The 17,497-nt window shown below is 41.9% G+C and overlaps 1 protein-coding gene across 2 annotated transcripts in view; it reads right to left on the reverse strand.

The window, feature by feature from the left end:
* Nucleotides 1-9,134, reverse strand: part of gucy1a2 (guanylate cyclase 1, soluble, alpha 2) — a 167,878-nt gene extending 158,744 nt beyond the window's left edge. For both annotated transcript variants that reach the window (XM_063052867.1, XM_063052868.1), the window contains exon 1: nt 8,828-9,134. In XM_063052867.1, the coding sequence (XP_062908937.1) occupies nt 8,828-9,025 (198 nt within the window). In that variant the 5' untranslated portion in view covers nt 9,026-9,134. The remainder of the gene's footprint in view (nt 1-8,827) is intronic.
* Between the last annotated feature and the right edge of the window lie 8,363 nt (nt 9,135-17,497).

A 17,497-nucleotide genomic window follows, 5' to 3' on the forward strand; every position in this document is an offset into this window, starting at 1 on the left:
CAACATGTGCTGATGATACTAAACCTGATTCTGATCCTGAAATTTGCTCACAACGCTCCAAACACAGACTGACCAAGGTGTTATAAAGCTTCAGCGCTACATTCTTGTTCTCACATTATAGTACTCTCAAAATGAATACTAAAATTGCATTTGCCTTCCTTACTACCATCTTAACCTGCAAGTCAACCTTTAGGGAATCCTGCACTATGACTCCCAAGTCCCTTTGCATCTCGGATTTCTTGATTCCTGAATTTTCTTCCTGTTTAAAACGTAGTCTTCACTTTTATCCTTTCTACTGAAGTGCATGACCGTGCATTTCCCTATACTGTATTCCATCTGCCATTTCTTTGCCCATTCTTCTCATCTAACCAAGTCCTTCTACAGACTCCCTGCTTCCTCAACGCTTCCTGCCTCTCTACCTAGAACTTTGGATCATCAGAAAATTTAGTCACAATCCCATTAATTCTGTCATCCAGATCATTCCTAACTGCCACTGATTCAACCACATTTGTGCAAAAGCAAAATTATCGTAGGTGCTGGAAATCTGAAAAAAAAACAGAAAATATTGTGCCTCTTTGGTACGTCAGATAGAATACGTGAGAAGAAAAATAGTTTTGATGTCCTGATGAGGTGTGATTGAACTGAAAAATCATTACTCCTTTTATCTCCTTAGATGCTGCCTTACTTTTCCAAGTATTCCTGAATTTTCTCTTTTTAATTTAACAAATTTATAGGACCACAGTTAAATGAAGTATAGATAAGGATGGTAGATTTACTCTCTTTAAATTCCCTGAAATCAATGTGTGATCTGAACCTTTGCTTCTGGTTCAATGATACAGAATTCTGCTGTTAATCCTGCAAATTAACCACTGCACCACCATACACCAGAGACACAAGACAATGCAAATGCTGCAATCTGTCGCAACAAAACCTGCTGCAAGACTCAGCGGCTTGAGCTGCATCTGTGAGAGGAAAGGAATTGCTGGTGTTTCAGGTTGAAACACAGAAGAAGACAGCACAAGCACAGGCCCCTTCAGCACAGGGTCTGAAGAATCTGAAGAAGGATTTCAACCCTAAACATTAACAATTCCTTGCCTTCGAGAGATACTGCCCAACCCGATGAATACTTCCCAAAAAATTGTTTGTTAGTACCATGTCCTACTCTCTTAACACCCCTATATCTCCCAGCCAATCATCTGTGTTGCTTGTAGCACTACTCATGAATTTCCTCATTAATTCCCGTCACCGTCTAGCTATCCAATAAGATTGTCTACATTAATCATCTTTGGGTCATGTTTGATTACATTTACTACTTTGGCTTGATGTCTAAACTTTACAACTTTGTAAAACTTCTTGAAATTTTTCCTACAACAGTTATATATAAGCACAAATTTCTGATTTTGTAGTATCTTCTTTTCATCAATTCAAATGGACAAAGAAACCAACCTGTTCTATTAGAAAAGCATAGAACAATATTTGTTTTCATCTTTGTCTTTACTCCTGATCATTAGATTTGGAACAGCCATCCCAAATGCAAATGGCACTGTAATTCACCAGATATATCAGGAGCAAGAAGGATTTATTTTCCTCAAAGTTTTTAAGTTTTAAAGTATACAGCACGGAAACAGACCTTCAGTGCACTAGGTCCACATTGACCATCAAACACCCAATTACACTGACCATCAAACACCCAATTACACTGACCATCAAACACCCAATTACACTGACCATCAAACACCCAATTACATTGGCCATCAAACACCCAATTACATTGGCCATCAAACACCCAATTACACTGACCATCAAACACCCAATTACACTGACCATCAAACACCCAATTACATTGACCATCAAACACCCAATTACACTGACCATCAAACACCCAATTACACTGACCATCAAACACCCAATTACATTGACCATCAAACACCCAATTACACTGACCATCAAACACCCAATTACACTGACCATCAAACACCCAATTACATTGACCATCAAACACCCAATTACACTGACCATCAAACACCCAATTACACTGACCATCAAACACCCAATTACATTGACCATCAAACACCCAATTACATTGACCATCAAACACCCAATTACACTGACCATCAAACACCCAATTACATTGACCATCAAACACCCAATTACACTGACCATCAAACACCCAATTACATTGGCCATCAAACACCCAATTACACTGACCAACAAACACCTAATTACATTCGCCATCAAACACCCAATTACATTGGCCATCAAACACCCAATTACACTGACCATCAAACACCCAATTACATTGTCCTTCAAACACCCAATTACCCTGACCATCAAACACCCAATTACATTGGCCATCAAACACCCAATTACCCTGACAATCAAACACCCAATTACATTGGCCCCACATACACTCAGTGGCCACTTTATCTGGTAACTCCTTTGCTTAAAGATCATGGTCTTCAGATGCTACAACCTACCCACTTCAAGGTTCAGCGCATTGTGCATTCAGAGATATTCTGCTGCAGACCACCGATAGAATGTGTGGTTGAGTTAACATTGCCTTCTTGTCAGCTTGCACCAATCTGGCCATTCTCCTCTGACCTCTCTCATTAATGAGGTGTTTTCACCCACAGAACTGCTGCTCACTGGACATTTTTCTTGTTTTTCACACCATTTTCTGTAAACTTTATTTAGTGTTGAGTGAAGATCCCAGGAGATCAGCAGTTGCTGAGATACTCAAATCATGTCTGTATCAAGTAAGATACAAGTGCTCCAGGTGTGCTCTATGGAAACCCATCTCCTGTGTGAAGTGGCAATTCTGGACCAAACTTGAATCACTGAAGGATGCTTGACAACTCTGCAGGGCTTGAATGCTACTACCTCTTACAAAGTGAAACCAAGCAATATAGGTGACATAAAGGCTTTGCTTCCAGGTGAGCTCAATGCCTTCCATGCTCACTTTGACCATCAAAACATGGAGGAAACTTCACAAACTCCCACAGCCCCTGATGACTCTGTGATTTCTGTCTCTGAGGCTGACATGAGAGCATCCTTCAGAAGGGTGAACCCACGGAAAGCATCTTGCCAAGATGGGGTACCTGGCTGGGTATTAAAGATCAACTGGCTGGAGTGTTCACCTATATCTTTAACATCTCACTTCGGTAGTCTGAGGAATCTCTCTTGAACATGAGGAGAATTTGCAAACTCAACACACCCAGCCAGGTTTGAACCCAGGTCAGTTACAGCCTCACTGGGTGCACAATTGTTTGTCTGTTCTAAGTTAAAATTTCATTATACTGGATCCAAAGTTGTGAAATGTTTAATAAATCGTGCCTTTTGCTTCCAATGTTTGGTTGCTTAGGAATCTCATACAGATGGTACACATTCTGAAGGGGAAAGAACTGCGATGATAAAATTTACTTGCTTCTGGCATCAGCAAACTCCACACTTGCTAATTTTTGTTTAAAATAATCCCCCCGGTAGATTAAAAATAAACTATTTATTAGAATGCCTGTAAAAACTTTTAACAGGTTTTATTTTTGCTGTCATAGTTATACTTTAGCAACATTAGTTGGAGGCAAGTTGAGAGTAGATCTATTTGTAGAATTCACCCCAGCTGATACTGACTACTTTTGTTTTACTATTATATTTAAAAGAAAGTGTTACAAGCTCAATATCTCTAATCAAGACAGGAAAGGTGCAGAATTTAATATTTTACATAGTTCTTCCCTTGTTATAACATTATTCATTTACCTTCTCTCATCATCTACTCTGGAAAAGAAAACATAAAAAAAAAGGTGATCATCACAAACATCAGTAATTCCCTTAGTGACACTAAGCATGTAGCTAGCACACGTGAGAAACATACTGTCAGTATCTGGCATATATGTGAACAGAATGTGGTTTAAACCAAATGCTCAGGAAGTCATGCGTGAACTAGTTAAAATTCTAATAAAAAAGAAAATGTCATCTGGTTAACTCTGCCTCAGAATGGAATTAGGCAAAACAGGTATGTATAACTGCACCAAATTTACTTTCCAGATTGCTCAAGCACTGATAGGTTCAATTAATAATAAGCACTAGCTGACAAGATTACCCCATTCAGTATATTACTGATCAAATCTTTACGGCAAGTACATTATTTACATTAAAATCATCCCAATCTGCTGGAAGGATGTGAACCAAGGTTAGCATCCTCTTCTAGGCCAAATTGTCCAGCACTGAGACCCTAATTGCATTCACATGGGTTCACTGAGCAGGTAAGATTGCTTCAATGTTTGAGACATTCTCAAAATAACTACTTGATTCTAACCTCTGTCATATGAATCAATTACCAGGAGAATAGAGGAAAGGATTCAAAGACTCCCCGTAAAAAGTTATATCCCCATGAATCTTGTGAACCCCTGACATATGAGCACTTACAGTGGAATGGGAGCATTACAGACAGTATTAAGAACCTCCAGTCCTTGCAGAAAATCTCTGGATAACCAATGGAAAAGGCACATCCCTCACAAAATACCCATTCGTGGAAAAGTCTGAGGTTCCTACATTGGACTCATTAGTCATTTCAACACCCACAGAATGTAAGCTATTATCCCTAATAGGTACTGTGTGACAAGATGTTTCTTTAAAAGGTATAATTTATTTCAATTGTACTTACAGAAGTATACTGGGCATCTTAAAGTTGTTATAGGGGAACGTTAGTGGGGATAAACTCCCACTACCTATTACATGCGTGTGTCTCAAATAGCCTGCTGGCCTTCACGTATGGCGTAGCTACAAGGCCCAGCAGAAGCTCTTCTACTGACAGGAGAAGGGCAAAGGTCGGTTACAGGCGCCCTCAAAACAGCCACTTTGGGCAGATGGGGTTCGTTAGTCGTGGATGGCACCTCATCTCGGAGAAGGAAAACTCGAATCTCAAACCTCCACTGCCTTGCGGTTGTACTCACTCATGGAAGACTTCGGGAGTAAACCCCTAAGAAAAATCCGGAGCTGAAGCCCCTAAGGCTCCTACGTGAGTTCAACGCTGACTGACAAATCCTGCTACGCCGCTGGTGCCACATTGCATCGGTCTCTGCCAATCATCTGGATCATCAGCTCTATGGGGGGGAGGGGGCTGCAAGGGTGACAGCTTGCTCCCCATATCACACTGTCCTAGCTTGTGTATCGCATGGGGAGCTGGCACGCAAGATCCGCGGCCAGCGGAGGGCCTCAGATTTACAGAAGGACTCGCTTTAAATTCATGCCCTCGATCTATGTCCCGCTCTTTCGATTTATGTCATTGCTTTGCAGCCCGATGTGGCACCCAGACCTTTAGAGAATGTTACTGAAAGCTGTTGCTTTAAATCTTCTAGTGCTCTCCAGTGAGAAAACAATGAAATACTGTACTATGATAAACAATGATTTAAGATGGAGTTTTAGCACCGGTGAGTGATGAGCCTACGAAGGAAGATGAGTAACCCTGTGTTGTGAATGTCACTTTGATTTTCTTCACTATTTCAAAAGATGATGAACTGTGTCTGGAAGCTACGCTTCCTTTGTTTAACATGCACGATTTACGTCAGTTAAATCATTTTGGATTCATAATTTTTCCAGATGGAGCATTTGTAAGGATCGCCAACGTTTCATTTCAATATTTGAATCGTATAATTTAGGACTGGCAAAAGAAAACTTCAACTTCAATGGAAAAAGGGCCAGCCCGTCGCTGGGAAAATAAATTATCTGCTTTTACATTCTGCAGGGATTTTTTAAACTTTAAAAGTTAAATAATTAATTGCCTTGGCGCAGTCTGACTATATATCTCAGCATTAGCTGGATAGTGCTGGGCTTGGATTATCCTCTGACCTTGCCGCCTGTGATCCACACCAATATTCTCCTGATGCAGGAAACCACAAGACCCGGGCCCCCGTACCTGAAAATGAACGGATTGCCAGCGGCTATTGGACCTCGGTGAGGCGTCGCGAAGGCCTCGTTCTATCCAGATAATTGGCCTTTCTGAACAGTACTAAATGTCTGATTGTCAGTCGTCCAAATAGATTTAATATGTTTTCAATAAATTAACATTTTAGAACATAGAAACCCTACAGCACAATACAGGCCCTTCGGCCCACAAAGCTGTGCCGAGCATGTCCTTACCTTAGAAATTACCTAGGGTTACCCATAGTCCTCTATTTTTCTGAGCTCCATGTACCTATCCAGGAGTCTCTTAAAAGACCTTATCTTTTCTGTCTCCAACACCGTCGCCGGCAACCCATTCCACGCACCCACCACTCTCTGCGTAAAAAAAACTTACCCCCGAAATCTCCTCTGTACCTACATCTAAGCACCTTAAAACTGTGCCCTCCCGTGCAAGCGATTTCAGCCCTGAGAAAAAGCCTCTGGCTATCCACACGATCAATGCCTCTCGTCATCTTATACACCTCTATCAGGTCACCTCTCATCCTCCGTCGCTCCAAGGAGAAAAGGCCGAGTTCACGCAACCTGTTTTCGTAAGGCATGCTCCCCAATCCAGGCAACATCCTTGTAAATCTCCTCTGCACCCTTTTGAAGTGATAACAAATGTTTGCATACAGAAACTACAATAGCTCAAGCGCTTATTATTTTTCACGGAGTCCGCGACCATATTAGCGCACTCCCTGGGGGAAAGCTAAGAGCCCGATGCGAAGTGCATCCGACGGTCCCCTTCAATAGGTTAGTGCTCCCCCCACCGGCCCCAATGGCGAGTCCAGTGGCGGAGAGAAAGATCAGATTTTGTCCTGTAGGATATATCGAATTTTCACATTCAACGCGCATTCATAAGAGGTCTGAGATATAAACACGAGAAATTCTGCAGATGCAGTTAGGCACATTTTGTCCGTTGTTTTAGAATGGCCAGATTAACTAAATTAACACAATTACTCATCGTCTATATTAGAAGTTCTTTTATATCACAAAGCACATTAGTCTCATTAATAACCTAGCCATTTCAACAGTTGATTTGATGAAGATACTGTTAGTTGATATCGGGCATTCAGATCGTGAAAGTGTGAGTTCAAGCCCTCGCCCTAGTCTAAACTGAGATCAACTAGCGCGCACTGATGCTATCAACTGGTTGAGTATTTCTGGGTCCTTATGACACAGACTTCCAAAGAAGTTGTAAAAAGAAGTCAGTTACAAGCGGAACTGACTACTAGGTGAAACCGCGCAGTGTACAATGGTTTGCTGATTCTGGAGACGCAGACTGGAAATGCTAGAATCTGAAACAAAAAAAACACAAACTGATGTAGGAACTCAGCAGGCCGAGCAGCGTGTGTGGTGGAAAGGTGGCAGCTGGCACTTCAGGTGAAAGCCCTTTCATCGGTTTACTTATATGAAGCTTGCCCAAGGGGGCATTTTATACGCTTCGACATATGGTCCCTTGGGCGAGCTACCACGAAACGTGCTACAGGGCCTTAGAAAATGCAGCGGCTTGAGCAGGAGAGGGAGATGAGAGAAACTGGAAGAATTGTCCAGATTCTACAATACGATACGAATTGCTGCCAAAACTCAGAAAACATCTATGGCTGCTCATTGACTTGAAAGTACACGCAAATCACTACCACGGAAGGTATGTATGGAGTAACAGTCGGCAGTTCACATGGGTGATCATCCACAATGATGGTCGACCCGCTGGACATCCCAGTAATTCCTGTTTTGATTTCAGATTTCCAATGTCTCCTGTGAGAGTTCACGATTTTAAAAGTATGGATATCGGCTTCGGAGTAATTAATTTAGAGACAATCAAGATGACAGGTGGAATTGGAATATAACTTCTCACCGGAACTTTTTTTTTAAGTTGCATTTAGTACAACTAATAATAAGATTGCTTCGCGATATAACCAAATATATTTTAAAATGTTAATGCTTTACGTTGTGTTAATTAATATAATACGATCCACAGGTGGGCTTGTGTTTTTAAAAAAAAACTCGGATTTAGCTTTAACAGCGAAATGGCATAAATGAGCGAGGCAATCTGCTAGTTTCTGGAGCAACAGGCTAAGGATATCATTTATAAATTAAGAAGTTTATGGAGGTAAATGTCGTAAAGGCGAGGACCTAGAACACACACACAAGATCCTACTACAAAATCACAAGAATCTATAAAAGCAGGGATCCCAGCAAGATCCCAGAAAAACAGCGAAGCACTAAGGTAAAGAGTGAACGCCGGTTCTCTCCGCGGTTTAGGCGGTCAAAAATCAAAGCTGTTGGATAAAATTAGCTAACCCGATCACTATCAAAAATTATCATCGCCTTTCAGAGTAGTTGATGTTACCAAAAAAGAAGTTCTTGTAAACGCATTAGTTATGTCAATAAACTTAAATTTCACACTCTGAATAAACATCCCTCTCCACAGGATATTAACTTTAAAATGCCAGTGTGATCAACGTTAAACTGTATAGAACCGGATGTAATATCAGTGCCGTTAATCGTCTGCATGGATTTGGTGACTAAAGGAAGCTCGTACGCAGGTTGTCGCTATTTCTAAAAATACCAAATATCACATCGACTTCAATTAATTAGAAAAGACCTGTCTCTATAACGTGATAGATTCAGAGATCCAGGTCGTCATTAAAAGGATTTAAAACTTTTCACCATGATATGAGATGATTAACAAAAAGAGACAGAAACAGGCGCCCAAACGGAGTCCACGAGAAAGTCATGCCGAACGAGTACTGCGATTGCTTGTACAGAGCCAGTACCCGTCTGGGAACTGAAAGAAAATAACAACGGCAAGAGGGGTTGCCTGGTATGTAACGTGGCTAGGATGAAGCTATGAGGGGCTGGGGTGGAATATTTTTCGTGCCTTTACCGTTGGAAAGACAAGTTTCCGGATGCTCGCTCCTAGACAGTCCAGATTAACGCGCCGGCGAGCCGCCGACCTGCTCCCCGAAACTGAGCTCTTCCCATTCAGCAGCCGTGAAAACGGACAACCAGCATCCTCCGGGCTGTCCGGGTAGTCCGAACTGGTGGAGCTGAACGACTCGGATGAGATCTTCCTCCCAGACATTCTGGTCAATCCTGCATATCAGTCGGTAAAGGTGCCGAACCCGAAGCTCTGCTCTGCACCGCTGGTGTCGGCTCATCGCCTGAGCCTCAGAGCCGCCGGCGCCAGTTAGCCCGAGCTCTCTGCTCTCCAGCCCCCTTCACTCTTGCTTCTCTCCGAGAACAAACATTTTAAAGCTCACGGTTGCCGCGATCACGTGTCTTCAGACGTCGCTAATGCCGCCTCAATCATTCCCACATCATACGGAGAGACAGACCAAGGACCACATTCAACCTTAGCCCGCGCACACAGGACCTTGCGAGATTTTCAAACCCATACGAACACATTAGTTTCCTCCTACGCAGGGACTGTTTGATATGGTCTCAACAACAGCACTATAAAGGAGAAATGCGACATACAGAGACAATGCTCAAGGGGAAGATTAGCGAGCAGTTTAGTTCCAAGATTTGATGCTGACTTTAACGCAAAGGTATAAACAGTAGACGGGAGAGGGCACTACGTATACATTGTTATACAATCACAATGGCTCATTTTTAGGGCCAGTTTCATGGAAAGGATTACTAATGTCGGATGGGAACAATAATTCTGTTCAAATCAGTCAGCTCCACAGCCCTTAGAGACTGATCCCTCATATCTTTGGCGGGATGCCGTTTGCTGGTGGTCAAATGCTGTGAAAGTGACCTCAGATGGGAGAGCTTTGGGAAATGTTTTACTGTTTTTTTCTTCTGCGTTCATGTAGCTCAGCGGAAAATTTCAAACTCGCTAATTGCTGGGCTTATTAGAGCTGAAACAGTTAGGTTTAATTCGCTTTATTCCTTTAGCGAGGGCCGCTTTTCTCTTACAGAGTCTGTTCGCTCCAAATAGAGTGGTTGTTTGTATTTTACCCCAATAACTTTAAGGAAACCGAATATAGACTGGGGTTAACAGAATAACGCGCCGTGGGGGTAATGAATTCCCCAAGGTGTTAAAACTGAGAATTCCCTTCAATTATACGCAGTGGTGGAAATTCTGCTGGTGAAAGAAGTGGAACAAGCGTGATGTGTTACAGAAGGGGGAGCGTCAATGATTGTAATTGGGTTCATTGAATTATTCTCAAGGCAATAAAGAAACACTGTACAAGTGAAAACGCCCACTGGAAACAAACTGGTCAGGAAAACTGTAAATCGGCAATGGCGGATGTCAGAGAAGTTACGTAAAGCCGCAAACCAAAGGTATTCTCATAAGGAGGATATTGAGTAGACAAAGCTCGAACTCTCTACATGATGATGGGAAAAGTTTCAAATAAAAGAACAGAAAAGATTTAGACAAGCACCAGATTCAGAATACAGGGAAAAAACAGCTGTACTGAACAACAGTTTCCATACTGAAACTTATGGAGATATATTACAGTTTTAGAAGGGCAAAAATTATAATTGTAAACCAAAAAGGACAGTAATTGTTTTCATCAACATCCAAAATAAAAGATTATTAAAGAAGCGGAGGCACAAATAATTATAAAAAAAAACAAGTATAGACTGAGGGTTTGATCGGTTGACTGGAGAAGTATACTATAATTGATGTATTTAAAGGGAACTGGATGGGTAAGAGATATTGGATAAAATAAAAACAGCATGTTAAGAAGTAATAGGTTGCTCAGGTTGGATAAGAACTATCATTGCTGAGGGAAGTTAGAATGGAAGTAGAAGAAAATGACTAAACATAAGAGATTCTGCAGATGCTGGATATCCAAAGCAAACACACACGAAGTGCTGGAGGAACTCTGCAGGTCAGGCAGCATCTATAGAGATGAATAAACAGTCAGTGTTCCCGACTGAGCCCCTTTATTTAAGGGGGAAGATGCCAGAACAAAAAAAAAGGTAGGGGAAAGAGAGGGAGGACCAGCTAGATGGCGATGGGAGAAGCCAGGTGGGTAGGAAAGGTAAAGGGCTGGAGAAGGAGGTATCTGATAGGAGAGAAGAGTGGACCATGGGAGAAAGGGACACGGGGGTGGGGGGGGAGGTGATGGACTGGTAAGAAGAGGCAAGGCTAGAGAGGGAACTAGAAGAGGGAAGGTGAAAGGAAAAAGTTACCAGAAGGAGACATCAAAGTTCATGCCATTAGGTTGGAGATGAATTATGAGGTGTTTCTCCTCTACACTGGGAGTGGCCTCATTGTGGCAAGTGTGGGGGCCATGAAATGACATGCCAGAATGAGAATGGGGACAGTAATTAAAATAGTTGGTGACCAGGAAATTCTGCTTTTGGTAGATGGAGGGGAAGTGCTCACCAAAGTAGTCCCCCAATTTACATCAGTTCTCACAAATATAGAGAAGCCCACATCAGGAGCACGAGATACAATAGACGACCCCAACAGATCCACAGGTGAAGTGTTGCCTCACCTGGAAAAAATGTTTGAGGCCCTGAATGGAGGTGAGGGAGGAAGCGAATAGGCAGGTGTAGCATTTCTATCACTTGCAGGGGTATGTGCTAGGAGGGAGATTAGTGGGGAGGTTGAATGGACAAGAACATCACTGAGGGAGCGATCCCTGTGAAAAACAGAGAGTTGGAGGGGGGAGTTAAAGATGTGTTTGGTGGTAGGATCCCATAGAAAATGGCGGAAGTTGTGGAGAATGACATGTTTGATGTAGAGACTCATGGGGTGGTAGCTGAGGACTAGTGGAACTGTTAAGGTGGTGGGAAGATGGAGTGAGTGCCGATATCTGGGGAATGGAGGAGATGTGGCTGAGGGTAGTATCAAAGGTGAAGGAAGAGAAACAGCGTACTTTGAAGGAGGAAGACATCTCAAGTGTGCTGGAAAGGAACGCCTCATCCTGGGAAGGTATGCAGTAGAGACAAATGAACTGAGAAAAGGAAATAACATCTTTACAGGAGACAAGGTGGGAAGACGTATAGTCAAGCTAGCCATGTGAATTGGTAGGTTTATAAAATATGTCAATAGACAATTTGTCTCCATATATGGAAAGAGAAAGATCAAGAAAGGGGAGAGAGGTGTCAGAAATGGACCAAGCGAATTTAAGGGTAAGGTGGAAGTTGGAAGCAAAGTTGATGAAATTGATGAGCTCAGCATGGGTGCATGAAACAGTACCAATGATAAGGCAGGCATAGCTGGGGCCCAATGCTGGTGACCTTGGGTTAGGAGAAAGTGGGAGGAGCCAAAGGAGAATTTATTTAGGATGAGGTCCAGTTTTGTCAAATGGAGGAAGGTGGTGGTGGAGGAAGACTGATTGGGTCTCTTGTTGAAAAAGTAGCAGAGAGCTTTAAGGCCTTCCTGATGGAGGATAGAAGTGCACAGGTACTTGGCATCCATGGTGAAAATGACCTGGGCATTGAACATTGTGGAGGAGATTGAGAACATGTGATGTTTTGTGGATGTAGGTGGGAAGGGACCAAGGGGATAGAATAGGGTCGAAATATGTAGACACGAGTTCAGTGGGGCATTAGCAGGCAGAGACAATGAGCCTTTCTGGACAGTCAGGTTTGTGGATGTTGGGTAGGAGGTAGAAATGAGCAGCACAAAGCAATGGTAAGTGTGGGGAAATGACTAGTCTTCCTCAGTGTAGAAGTGGCACGAGATAACTTGAGTGATAAACATTGCTGATGTAAAATTAATGGCAATCACTATAAATAAAATTATTCTCACTTCAACAAGTACAAATTAATAAGGATGAGTGAATTCATTTACATGAAGTGTTTGCAGAAACAGAGATGAGGGGACCTGAGAGGTATCTGAGATTATTTTTAATAGATCATGCAGAGAGAAATTACTTCCTCTGGCAAATGGATTGTTAACCAGAGGTCAAAGAATTTATAAAGAAGGGAAAAATGGCAGGAGGCAAAGAGTCAGAATAAAGGGAGCCTTTTCTGGTTGGCTGCTGGTAACTAGTGGTGTTCCACAGGGGTCAGTGTTGGGACCACTTCTTTTCATGTTATATGCCAATAATTTGGACGAAGAAATTGATGGCTTTGTGCCTAAGTTTGTGGATGATACGAAGACAGGTGGAGGGACAGGAAGTGTTGAGGAAGCAGGATGTCTGCAGAAGGACTTAGACAGATTGGGAGAATGGGCAAAGAAGTGGCAGATGGAATATAGTGTAGGGGAGTGTATAGTCATGCACTTTGGTAGAAGAAATAAAGGCATATTTTGTAGATGGAAAAAATTCAAAACTCAGAGGTCAAAGGAACTTGGGAGTCCTCATGCTGGATTCCCTAAAGGTTAACTTGCAGGTTGTGTAGAAGGCTGCTGTTTTTGAGTGCCAACTCGTGGTGACCCCATGGAGAGCATAGTTTTCCATAAGGTTATCCCAGTAAGATAAGGAAGTAGATTGCCAGGCCTTTCTTCTGCACAGATACTGTCCGCTGCCCATGTTGGGAACCAACCAGATTTGAACTCAGGACCATCTGCTTTGAAGTCCAGTGCTGATGCCACTACACCACCAGCCAGCCCAAGGGAGGTAAGGAAGGCAAATGTTAGTATTCATTTTGAGAGGATGAGAAAACAAAAGCAAGGATGTAATGCTAAGGCTTTGCAAGGCATTGGTCAAACCATATTTGGAGTTTTATGAGCAGTTTTGGGCCGCTCATCTAAGAAAAGATGTACAGGCATTGGAGAGACTCCAGAGGAAGTCCACAACAATGATCCCAGGAAAAAAAGGGTTAACATATGAGGAGTGTTTGATAGAGCTCTGGGCCTGTACTCACTGGAGTTTAGAAGAATCGGTGGTGGGGGTGGGGGGGGTAGGGAGAATCTCATTGAAACTGTTGAATATTGAAAGGACTAGATAAAGTGGATGCAGAGAGGGTGTTTCCTGTAGTGAGAGAGTCTAGGACCAGAGGGCACAGCCTCCATAAGAGCAGAATTAAGCCATTCAACCCATTGAGTCTGCTCCACCATTCCATCATGGCTGATCCCGGATCCCACTCAACCCCATACACCTGCCTTCTCACCATAACCTTTGATGCCCTGATCAATCAGGAAGCGATCAACTTCCGCCTTCAATATATGCTTGGACTTGGCCTCCACCGCAGTCTGTGGCACAGAATTGCACAGATTTACTACTCAGGCCAAAAAACAATTCCACCTTAGATCCATTCTAAAGGGTCACACTTCAATTTTGAGGTTGTGCCCTCCAGTTTTGGATACCCCCACCATAGGACACATCCTCTCCACTTCCAACCTATCTAGCCTCAGAATAGAGAGACATCCATTTAGAAAGGGGATGATGAAAAAATTCTTTCGCAAGAGAGTAGTGAATCTATGGAATTCTTCGCCACAGACAGCTGTGGAGGTCAAGGCATTGGGTATATTTAAGGCTGAGGTTGATAGGTTGGTTCTTGATTAATCAAAGTGTCAAAAGTTATAGGGAGAAGGCAAGAGGATAGGAGATAATGAGGGATAATAAACAGGTATGATGGAATGACAGAGCATATGCAATGAGCCAAATGGCCCAACTCTGCTCCCATCTCTTATGGAAAAGGGAAATAAAAATACTTTTACACAAAGAATGTGAATTACATTAAATATTAGAATCCTCAAAAAGCAATTTAGCAAGAACTTTGAAATGCCAATTTTGTAAGGTAGAGGGAAAAACCTGGAGTGTAAACCCAACAGATTTTACAGAGGACCAGCACAAGCAGTATAAACAGAATACCTCCTTTTCTTGTGTTAGATTCTCTAATTACATGAAAAGCAAAACCTTTTGTTACACATTTCCTTTTCAAAATCAAACTGCAGGTCCCTTGAGAGATTATTTTTATTTTTCAAACCAGTTGGCAGAGGGGAATAAATTATATACTTTTATTTACTAACATTTATATAATGTGTGACGACTATTAAAACACTCCAAGCTTTGAAGAAGGACTTTGTATCCCGTAATGATCAGGAAGGTGTAGGAAAAAGGAATTTCAGTGTTATAAATTAGTTGGGAGGACGCATCCAAAATGGTTATTTACTTTCTGTACACATGTGAATGGAAATGAATGAAGTTAAAATCAATTTCAAAGTTCAGAGTAATGTAAATATACGTCACCATATGCAATCAAGATTAATTTTCTTGTGGACATAATCAACAAATCCAATAACCATAATAGAATCAATGAAAGACTGCACCCAACAGGGTGGACAACCAGCATGCATTGTCAACTACTGTGCAATTACAAAGGAAATAATAATAATAAACAAATAAGCAATAAATATCGAGGGGAACATAAGATGAAGAGTCCTTGAAAGTGCATCCATAAGAACAGTTCAGTGACAGGGCAAGTGAAGCTGAATGAAGTTATACCCTCTGGTTCAAGAGCCTGATGGTTAATAACTGTTCCTGAACCTGGTGTTGTGAGTCCTGCGGCTCCTGTACCTTCTTCCTGATGGAAGCAGCAAGAAGAGAGCATGACCTGGGTGGTGGAGATCCTTGATGATAGATGCTGCTTTCACCATATGTTAGTAATGCGCAAATAATTGGCATGTGTTGTTGATCCTGTTGTACTATATCAGCAAATAACATCATCTCAGTTTTGTTATCCAGGAAGTGCAATTGTATCTCAGACTAAGCAATGTATTCAGATACTTCAATTTTGAGACAAGTAACTAAAACTCAGGGCTAGAAAACGTACCTTCAAGAATAGGGTCATTGGAAATGTGCTAGTCCATGTGAGCAAATGAATCCAAACAGACTGCAATGAGAAAAAGGACAAGTACCTTTGAGAGTTGAGCTAAATGCTTAAAAAATGAGAAACTGAGTCTTGCAAAGTAACATTCTATAAAACATAGAAACATAGAAAATAGGTGAAGGAGTAGGCCATTTGGCCCTTTGAGCCTGCACCGCCATTTATTATGATCATGGCTGATCATCCAACTCAGAACCCTGTACCTGCCTTCTCTCCATACCCCCTGAACCCTTTAGCCACAAGGGCCATATCTAACTCCCTCTTAAATATAGCCAATGAACTGGCCTCAACTGTTTCCTGTGGCAGAGAATTCCACAGATTCACCACTCCCTGTGTGAAGAAGTTTTTCCTCATCTCAATCCTAAAAAACTTCCCCTTTATCCTCAAACTGTGACACCTCGTTCTGGACTTCCCCAACATCGGGAACAATCTTCCTGCGTCTAGTCTGTCCAATCCCTTTAGGATTTTATACGTTTCAACAAAACAGGTAGTCACAGATAATATCATACTTATGAGCAAGTCCTATGTAAAACAGTTTTTTGAATACTATTCCAAAATGATTCATTAACACTACAATATAATAGAAAACTCAATATATATAGTACAGTAACTGTGAACTAATCATTCATTAATGTCCTTGATATGATTACTGTTCTCACATGTAGTTTGCTTTCCTTCATACTTGCCATGATTATTGCTCTCCTAACTTAGTCTTTCCCTTCATGAAAACTTGCTATCAAATAATCTTTAATGCAAACAGAAAATGCTAAAAACACTCAGCAGGTCGGGCAGCATCTCAAGAGAGTGAAATAGAGTCAACATTTCCGACTGATGATCTTTCAGTACAAGTAAGACAGTTTAGAATGAAGTGGATACCAGAGGTACAACGTTGCCTAATGAGAGAGGATGACAACTCCAAATTCCAAAGAGATGAAAATAAAAGGAGATAAATTAAAACAGAAGGGAAAGAGAAAGAGAAAGGAAAATATACCTGGCTGGTTCTTATTGAAGGGCTTGTTACTTGACGTTGTTGAATTCAAATTAAGCCCTGAGGACGATAATGTGCATTGTCAGAAGATAAGGTACTGCTTATCAAACTTATATTGAAGTAATATAACAGATCAAAGCCAGAAAGTTCAGACTTGGGGGGTGGGGTTGAAGAAGTAAAGGGACAGACAACTAGAAGTTCAGAGTCACCTTTGTATTCTAAGCAAGTGTATTCTGCAAAATAGTTGATCAGCATGCCCTCAGTCTTTCCAATACAGATCACCTAGTGCAATGTACTAAAATGGAAAAGGTATATTTCTATCCTTCTGTATGTTAATTTCCCTTGTAGATATTTGGTCCAAGTTGAGTTTCAGACATGTATCCAATAAAATCATCACTTCCCACATCAGTATTGTTTTACAATGTGTGGCGCATGGCCAAGTGGTTAAGACGTCAGTCTAGTGGATCTGAAGGTCGCTAGTTCAAGCCTCGGCTGAGGCAGTGTGTTGTGTCATTGAGCAAGGCATTTAACCACACATTGCTCTGCAACACACCGGTGCCAAGCTGTATGGGTCCCAGTGCCCTTCCCTTGGACAACATCAGCGGCGTGGAGAGGGGAGACTTGCAGCATGGGCAACTGCCGGTCTTCCATACAACCTTGCCCAGGTCACAGTCAACATTGAAAATCGATAGACAGCTGAAGAAGAAGAAGATTGTTTTACAACTATTCATGGCTTTCTCCACATCAGTAATAGCATTACAGCTCTATGTTCAATACCTACAGAACCCCATGTTCATGCAAAGGAAATCACGTTGTGGTCACTGA

This window comes from Mobula hypostoma, chromosome 7 (genome assembly GCF_963921235.1).
Source record: "Mobula hypostoma chromosome 7, sMobHyp1.1, whole genome shotgun sequence".
NCBI classification, from domain to species: domain Eukaryota; kingdom Metazoa; phylum Chordata; class Chondrichthyes; order Myliobatiformes; family Myliobatidae; genus Mobula; species Mobula hypostoma.